The sequence below is a fragment of the Equus quagga genome, chromosome 13 (genome assembly GCF_021613505.1).
Source record: "Equus quagga isolate Etosha38 chromosome 13, UCLA_HA_Equagga_1.0, whole genome shotgun sequence".
Lineage (NCBI taxonomy): Eukaryota > Metazoa > Chordata > Mammalia > Perissodactyla > Equidae > Equus > Equus quagga.
The window spans coordinates 86086346-86095921 of NC_060279.1; the positions used below are offsets into that span (position 1 = coordinate 86086346).

General features: G+C 36.6%; 1 protein-coding gene across 1 annotated transcript; it reads left to right on the plus strand.

Annotated features, from left to right (window-relative positions):
- Nucleotides 1-3240: 3240 nt before the first annotated feature.
- On the plus strand, nt 3241-4173 carry LOC124250296 (vomeronasal type-1 receptor 4-like). The gene has a single exon (XM_046682109.1). The coding sequence runs from the start codon at nt 3241-3243 to the stop codon at nt 4171-4173; it is 933 nt and encodes a 310-aa protein (XP_046538065.1).
- The last annotated feature ends 5403 nt before the right edge of the window (nt 4174-9576 follow it).

Sequence of the window (9576 nt, forward strand, 5' to 3'; positions counted from 1 at the left end):
CTCTGGTAGAATATTCTTCTAGGATCAATCATGTAGCAGCCCAAATGGGTTTCCTTCTCATGGTTTCCAGGAACAACCTCCCCTCACTCTCAAATCTTAAAAGTCAGCAATAGATTATCAAATCCCCTCATGCTCAAATACAATTTCCACTATAACAGTCACATCTCTGTTGGGGCACATACACCCTGAGGCAGAGATGTTGTTCTGTACTACATGCTGAAAAATCCCAATGCCTATTATGCACTCAGCAGTGGACATCACCTTCGCTAGCACCCAAAGTGGCCCAGATGGCCATATGGACCCGGACTTGTAAGACAGCAATGGGAGACTATGGCCTTCCAATCTTGAAACCTTTCCTCCTGATTTTCAATGGCATGGATCAAATGTGTGGAAAATAATAGAAGAAATTTTAACTAAATTGGAATTGAGAAGGCCTGTAGTGGGAGTTCTCACGCCCTATCATACATCATCCATGACTCCAAACAGGAAAGGCCTTATTGATTCCATCTCTGACAGGAAGCACCGCTAATTTTCTACTGAAGGAGGATTTCTCTCCTCATCTGGCAACGCTCCCTCCGGGCGATGAAAAACAGTTCAGCTCAGTCAATGAAAAGCCACAACCAACCTGAACTGTCACTTCCCTTCAATAGACTTTCTTTAGAACATTCCCTGTCTACTTCCCTCTTTGCTCTAAAAAAGCAAGCTCCCCTCCTTTGTTCTCTGGATTTCCCTCTGGTTTGCCATAGCATGGCCATCTCAAGTTACAATTCTTTTGGCTACTCCAAAGTAAACTCACTTTGAGGGTAACATAACAGAGGAATTTGCTTTTTGAGTTGACAAATTCTTCCCTCCCTCCACCCTATATCCCTGGAAAACATTGATTGTTCTAGAATTGAGGAAGTTACATAGACTTATCTGATAGGTAACAAATTGCAAAATTGGTCTGTTTTAACCATCTGATCCCAGTGCATTTATTTGTGAGAAACATTCCTGTCACCACGTTCTTTCTTTTACTTGGTGAATTGTGAAAATCCTTCTCAGGTACTCGTTGGGTTCCGTTTCTCTATGTAGCTTAAATGAAGGTGCAGCTCAGGGGTCTCAAGAATAAGCAGCAACTCACTTTTGGGCAGAAACACTTGTCAGGGGAGCAGAAAATATAATGAGACACATGAATTTCCCCGCCAGTCCCTTATGTGTCAAACTAAAGTATTACCTACTGCCTCCATTTGAGTCCCTCCACCCCAAGGACCAGGAAAAGAAAGAGTCTTTCCCAAACATTCCAATAGTCTCTTTGGAGATGATGACTCAAACTTGTAATTGGCAATTAACAACTGGGAGGAAAAAGTTTTTCACAAACATTCTCAGTTCCCCAAGCCCGTCCTCTCACTGCATCTGCAGGTGAAAAGATGATTGCAATTCTGATGGGAGGTGAGGTCACAGAATTACAAACCCATATCTAGTCGTCTGGCAGCCTCCCTCCCTCTCACACAAGCAGGTGGTTGTGACCAGTACCCTGAGCCCACCGAGCTAGAAACCAGAGTGAGTCAAGTGAGTATTTTCTATTTCAGTCTGAGAGCAAGAGTCTGCGAGTAAGGATGGGTATCAGGAGTCTGAGTGATTATATTGAAAAGTTATTACGGATTTGAACCTTGTCCAGTGTCACAGCCACACTGGAAGGAGGAATAATTTTGAGGCTTGTGCTGAGCTTAAACAGAAGTGAGATCATCTACGGCACCCCAATCCCTGAGGCCTCCTAAGGTAACTGAGTGTAATCCTCCCTGCCAGTGATCATGGGTGTTCAATCCAAGTGATAATGAAACCTGAATTTTCATGTGAGAAATGGCTGTAGTTTGGAAATACCTCTGTGGTCAGGTAACTTACAGGAACCACAGGATACGTCTCTGGGATACTAGAGGTGTGCCAAAAGCACCTCCATGATTAACAAAACCTAGAATAAATCTACAGAAATCAGCTAATCCTTTGGAAAAACAGGGTATACAAATGACAATTGCTGGAACAGAAATAATTTTCTAGCTCTGGGTATGTGAAATGCTTAATGGAAGCAACAACTGTTTCCTACTCAAAACCTCCATGGTCGGTTGATTTTGGTGAGAGACCATTTTGCATGTTCAAATTACGAGGGAGCATTTAAAGAAATGGTAGTATAACAAATGGATTTCAGATAGCAACTTTCAGGCACAAAAGTGTCTTGTGATCTGTTCTCTGGTTTAAAAATATTGTCACATCCATTCCAAGCTCTACAATTTCAATTTATAAAATAAGATTTCACATCTTAGGGCTCTCATATTCTATATGTGCTTATATTTTAACATCTAACAAATCTTGACTTATTGATAATACTTTTAAAGTCACTTAATAAACAGAGATGTTACTATTTGAAAGTAGTGATATTTCATTTTGCCTCTAATATGACATCGTATGTTGGTGTTTCAAGCCTCATATTTTAGGGCATGACAGAGTGTTCAGTGCTGCCTGCACTAGATGTCATTCCATCCCTGGCATAAAAGCAAATTAATATTTCTATGGCAATTGCAAATAAAGCCGAGTGTATAATTTCAATTCGATTTGTCATGCAGCAGTTATCTAGAGTTAGTGCATGTACATTTTATTGAGATATTTGAATATTTATTAATAATTGTTATCAGTCTACGTGATAAATCAGTAAACATAAATGGAAACTTGTTAGAAAAAGAGAAAATAAAACAATACCAGTGTAAAATAAAATGACGAGGTATGAGAAATCTAAATAGACATCTGTAGCTTTGGAAGAACACAGCCGACTAGCTTTGTTAGACCAGCACTGTGTTTAAACGCACAGCCATTATACCAACCCACTCAGGTTCAAAATCCAACTTTCCCGTAAAAACAGTTTGAATTTGTCAAATCACTAAACCTTATCTGCCTCTGCTCTGCCTCTCTTTTGAATAAACATCCTAGCACTGACTGTTGTTTGAAGTTGGGAAGAATATACAGGGTTCACTAGATATAGGGCCATTGTAGGAGTGGTATGCACTGTGAAAGCTCTCTAAATGCTACACATTCAACTCTTGGAAATGTGAAGAAAGTAAAACCTATAAAAACAACTGTTTTTGTGTGGTAAGCAATGTCAGTGGAGAATATTGAGTTTCAGTTGACCTGATGCATGTAGCTCATACTTCACATTTCCATGCAGGAATCTCTGGCTCAAAAGACAGCTCTCAGTCCTTGGGATTTAAGAGAATGGCCTCCAGGGATTTGGTGATAGGAATGATCTTTTCACTACAAACCGTAGTTGGAATTTTGGGGAATTTCTCCATTCTTTACTTTTATCTCTTCCTACACTTGACAGGATGCAAGCTTAGGTCCACGGATTTGATTCTCAAGAATCTGGCTGTAGCCAACCTCTTAGTTTTTTTTTCAAAAGGAGTCCCCCAAATGATGGCAGGATTTGGGTTAAAAGATTTCCTCAATGATTTTGGATGCAAATTTGTTTTCTATGTTCACAGAGTGAGCAGGGATGTGTCCATTGGCACCACCTGCCTCTTGAGTGTCTTCCAGGCCATGACAATTAGTCCCCTGAACTCCAGGTGGGCAGAGCTTAAAGTTAAAGCCCACAAGTACATAGCCACCTCTAATATCTTCTGCTGGATCTTGAACCTGATGCTAAATATTAGCCTCCCTCTGTATATGACTGCTAAAATTAACAACACAAACTTCACACAGAGAGAAGATTATGGCTACTGTGATGCGATACTTGATGATACCGTCACACTGACCATCTATGTGGCATTGATATTATGCCGTGATGGTTTCTTTCTGGTACTGATTGTGTCAGCCAGCAGCTTCATGGTTTTCATCCTGCACAGGCACAAGCAGCAGGTTCGATACATGCAGAGGAACAATCTGTCTCCAAGATCCTCCCCTGAGTCCACAGCTACACAAAGCATCCTTGTCCTGGTGTGCACCTTTGTATCTTTGTGGACTCTCTCCTCTATCTCCCTCATTTGTTTGACAGTTTTGAACAATCTCAGCTGGTGGCTGAGGGACACTTCTGCGCTAATCCATGCATGTTTCCCAACTGTCAGCCCTTACATTCTCATCAACTATGATTCCAGAGTACCACGGGTCTGCTTTGCTTGGAATGGAATACGAAACCCCCTAAATTTTTCATAAATTTATCCATGTGATGCATAGTCACAATAGTGAATTGTTTTTCTTTAGTCGCCTTCAGCATATAAGCACATTCTTGAAACACTCACATTATAAGAAAATGGTAAACAGGACAGACTGAGCTTCTGCTCCTAAACAAACAATAAAATCAATAGCAACTGTAAACGAAATATGATGTAATTATCATGTTCCTATGATGTAATGAAAATTTTATAAATGTTTTCTGTGGAGGGGTTCAGAATTTATGCAGTGTTAAAACATAGTTCCTGAAAAGATCTAGAAATTATGGAGAAATCTTGAAGAAGATAACTTTCAATCTGATATAATAAGTTTTCCAGACGTTAACGACTTGTGAGATTGTAGGAAAAGTTCTATAAAACAGGAAAACCCATTGAGATAAGCATTCAAGAAACTGAAGGAAGGAAGCTTCTCCCAAAGAAACACGAAGACCGTCAGCTTTAGCTGGTCACTTTCAGGAAGTGGAGCCATTGAGGGCTAAATTTGACTTTTGCACATTCCATCCTTAGAGAGACAGTAGTCATTTGAAATAAGATGTTCTGAAGGGAAATGAGTACATTTCATACATTTTCTTGTAGAAATGGCTTGATTGAACTGAAGTCAGACAGATGAGCACAATAGTATGTTTTCACATGTATCGGAAGGCATGGAGTAAGATTGCCTATGAAAAATGCATTGTGTCTCGGATAAAACTATATGGATTTTGGGATCTGTAGAAAGTAGACTTTACCTATAATTTGAAGATGCCAATTGAATATGTTGGCAGAAACAGTTCCCAGGTGGACTTCCATCTCTCACAGGTGAGGAAATAAGGTGATGGCGGAGACTGGCATTAATTGTGAAGCACAGGTGGAGTGGCTCTTTGGAAGGGTCAGTCAGGAATATATTTTTATGTGTTAATTTTCACCTGTGGATATTCAAAGGAATAAAATGGAAATTTCAGCAGTTTAGCAACTGATTTTAATGTCTCTTTACATTTACATTATAAAGCTGATACAAACAAGATTTCAAATATTTGAAACAACAAATTACTTTTGCCTAATGGATATATATTGAAATTTCTTGTGAAGAAATAAACACATATTTTAAGCTCACATGGAACACTTTGACCTATTGAAAACATATTCGACACGAACGCAATAGGCTTGTTGTTTTTATACATATATAAATATACACACACTTGGGTATGTGTATATATATATGTGTCTATGATCATGTGAATGTGTGCTTGTGTATCTGTTTATATGTGCACATATGTATAAATATAAATGGAGCCAAATTTTGCCTATTTTTCATCATTTAATATAACAGAACATTGTCAATTACGGAAGAAAAATAATGTTAATTTGAATTATAATGCACTGCTTTAACCTTTGTGTCCATTTTAATCTATGTATATCATTATGCTGGTTGTTCAATTGGTTCAATTTACATGCTATATATTGTTGATTTTTGTATTTCAATCCTCATATATTAGGTATATCTCTTAAAGTATACTTGTGAATATACTAAAAAGTGTTTGATTTTCTTAAAAGTAGTCTTTACTGTTAAAATGAAAATGGATATATTTGGAAATGGATTTATTAACCTTTTATACATTCTTCCTTATAACTATTCTTAGTTCTTTTTCTTTCCAACTTAAATTTGACCATATAAATGATTTAGAATTACTTTGGTTTTGCTTCTTTTCTTTAGAAGTTGTACCATAAACTGGTTAACATTACATAGAATGCAATTTTCCTTTTCTATTTTAATCCCTCTATGTTAATTTTCTCTCAAAAATATTTGAATGAATATAGTAAAATATGTTTAACTTATCCAGAGTAGGAGTGTACTTATGTTTAATACAATAATAGTTACATTGGGATTGAAGTTACCAAGGTATTATGTGCTCTTCATTACAAAACCTGTTGGACATTCTTGGGTTTTCTGTCTAATGTCTCTGTATGAATTTTTAAAACAATTCTACATTTGATCCCTTTCACTTGGGAAATTGTACGTTCAGTATATTTTAGCCTTTAACTTAGAAATGGAAGCATACTTTTGAAAACTAATTGGAGTGTATTTTTTAAATATATTTAACCTCCATCTGGATAATATGATAGCATTCCAACACTAATCTCTTATGCTTTCCCTACATTTTATTTTTTTTACTCTTGATCTATTTTATAAAGAGTCAATGCCACATGCATAGGTCATAAGTGTAGCTCAATTAAATCTTATGAACTGAACATGCCTCTTAACTCAATACCTAGATTAAAACATTGAATTTTGTCAGCACATGGCAGAAACCACATTTTTCTATCCACCAGTAGCTACTTCCATCTAGTAAACAATGACGACATTTAAAAGCACAGAAAATGTTTAGCCTGTTTTTAATTTTGTGCAAATGAAATAATACAGCATTCACGTATTTGTTTTTGATTTTTTCAATCCTTATATTGTCTTTGAATTTATCAATATTGTTTCATGTTATGATGGATTATTTATTTACCTTTCTGTATAAGATTCCATTCTATAAATATCAAGGAGTTAATTTAATCATTCCACTTTGTTGTTCATGTGAATGATTTTCAGTTGGGGGCTATTAGGACTGCTATTCATACAAAATTATTATCCTAGTTGTGAGAAATGTTTTTCCATCTCTTGGATATACACATGTAGTTGAATTTTTTGACTCTGTGTTTACAACTATCCAGCTCTGCTACATATTGTAAAATATTTTCTTAAAGGACCTTTTTAAACCAATTTTAACATCCAATGGCAGACTATGAGATTCCTAGTTCATCCACATCATGCCAATACTTGATATTTTCTGTCATTTTCATTTTTGGAGTCTTGTTGGTGTATGATTGTTCCAAAGGGGGAGGTTTCCTTTCCACTTTTTTGATTAGTAAGGAAGTTGAATACAATTTCATGTGTTAAATAGACTTTGGCTGGTGATTTTTTAAAGTACATTTTGGTTTATATTTTCCCAATATTTCCGGTTTTATTGAGTTATAATTGACGTAAAACATGCTGTAAGTTTGAGGTATAGAATATAATGATCTGATATGTGAATATAATGATCTAGATGAAAAATGATCACCAGAGTAAATTTAGTTAACATCTATCACCTTATGTGGTTACAACTTCTTTTCCTTGTGATGAGAACTTTGAAGATCTACTTTCTTAGCAATTTTAAAACATAAATGCAATGTTATTACTATAATCATCATGTTGTACGTTACATCCCCAAAACACATTTATCTACATAAACTGGGAGTTTGTATCTTTTGACCACCTTCACCCAGTTTCCACCACTTGTCAACCCCCATTTCTGGCAACCGTGAGTACCGTCTCAGTTTTCCTGAGTTTGGTTTTATTATATTCCACATATAAGTGGGATTATACGGTATTTGTTTTTCTGTTTTTTTCTCATTGTTCTATTGAGTCATCTTTCTTTTTCTTATTGATTTGTAGGAATTCTTTATGCATATATATATATATATATACACATACACACATATATACATACATATATATATATATATATATATACACACACATATATGATACAAATCCTTTCTTGGAGCACTATCTATCTCTCTGTTTTTTGAGGAAGATCAGCTCAATTTTATGGTAATGTAATTTTTATTTCCTCCATTATATTTAGGGTTTTTTGTGCAGTTTCAAAAATATGTTCCTATTCTAAGAAGATAGATATAATCTCCTTTGTTTTATTCTATGAATACCTTTGTGTTTCTTTAAAAGTAGGTCACAACTGTACAGGTATAATCTCCTACGTTTTCTTCTATAAATACCATTGTGTTTCTTTAAAAATAGCTTACAACTGTATTCAGATTCACTTTGTTGTGATGTTTGTACCAAATGATATTGTTTTCCAATGAGGCTAATAATTTTCAATTGATTTAGAAAATAGATTAGATATCTTTTCTTTTCTCTCCTATTATTCCCTTACCAAGTAACATCAAATCATCCTTGGAGCTGACTATTCTGTGCCCTCTTGTAGCCATTCTCCCCATATTGTCTTAACTCTTAAAGACTTTAGCAATCCCATGGTATCACTAACAAAAGTCTTGTTGTCCATAACCTTTAATGGGCCTATTTATTCAGAGGATCAGTTTTACTCATCTTTAATGACAAAAGTCAACCCTGTTGTGACATACTTTCCCCATGCATTGCTTATGTTTTTTATGTCTTTTACCAGCTTTAGGTCCAAAGTATCTTATCAATGAAAAGGTAACAGTGTATATAACAAATACCCTTCCAAGATGGAGGTTGTTCCTTTATTGGGGCAAAGGGCTGATTATTTACTTGACTAATATAATAAAGAGAAGGACTTTTTCTGAGGCAAAATTGGGCAGGGCTGCTTGTGAACTACTTTAAATTACTGAGTTTCTTAAGTATATACATCCTCAGGTGTCATGCAAATCTATGGTGTGTCCAACACCCTCCTGGGCCCGTTTGCATTGCCCCAACTGTATTTGAGAGGAGGAAGGGACACAAATGCAAGCTTACAGCTCCTGCCATCAGTAGAGCCATAAGAAATTGTCTTTTGTTGCAGACCCAAGAGTCTCATGTGTTTGTCCACCATCCATGAAATGATCACGTAACTCCTTTGTTACCAAATAGTGTAAACTTTAAGACCCTTCTCTCTTCTTGACACTTTCATTGATAATGGAATACTGAGAAAAAACATGGCTTTCTGGAAGGGAAAATGTTGAAGATCTTTCCTGGCCCTTGTTATGGGATGAGAGAAGATGCCCTGGGACATGTAGTAAATTTTCTCATCTAGTGTTGGTTAGGGGGAAAGGAAGGAACCTCCACTCTCCCACATGATAATGAGGCTGATATGTGAGAATTTGAATTGACACAAGCAACCTGAATGAGTTTTGCTCATTGTTCATTCTCTTCCTGGCAGAAGGAGAAAGAGTCAAGGGTTCTCCAAATTGATCTAGAGCTTTGGGTGAGTAGAAGACATGATAACTTCATTTGTTTGAGCTGTAAGTGTGACCAGGAAATCAGGCAGGGAAAGGATTCCTGAGGATCTCATCAACTACTTACATCGTCTGTCAAAAGTTAATCAGAGAGGAAGAAACTATGTGTCCTGTTGCACAGAAATTGATGTCCCTGTTTTGCAAGTGCTGCTATCTTGCAGAGAAACTCACACATTTGCAGCAAGACCCCTGCAAAATATTCCAGCACCAAGCATCCTAAAGTTGCCTTAAACTCATTCGCATCTTAAATTCTCCTCCTCTGAGAGAGTCCAAGTAGCCATTTTCAGATCCTGCGATGTTTGTAAAGCATGTTTGCCTGCTATGCATGAGCCCAAAATGAACACAGTTGCTACACAGTTGTCACAAATAAACCTGTTATATCCCCCCC

Coding starts and splice junctions, on each gene's coding strand:
- LOC124250296 (XM_046682109.1), top strand. CDS start 3,241: ATGGCCTCCAGGGATTTGGTGATAGGAATGATCTTTTCACTACAAACC.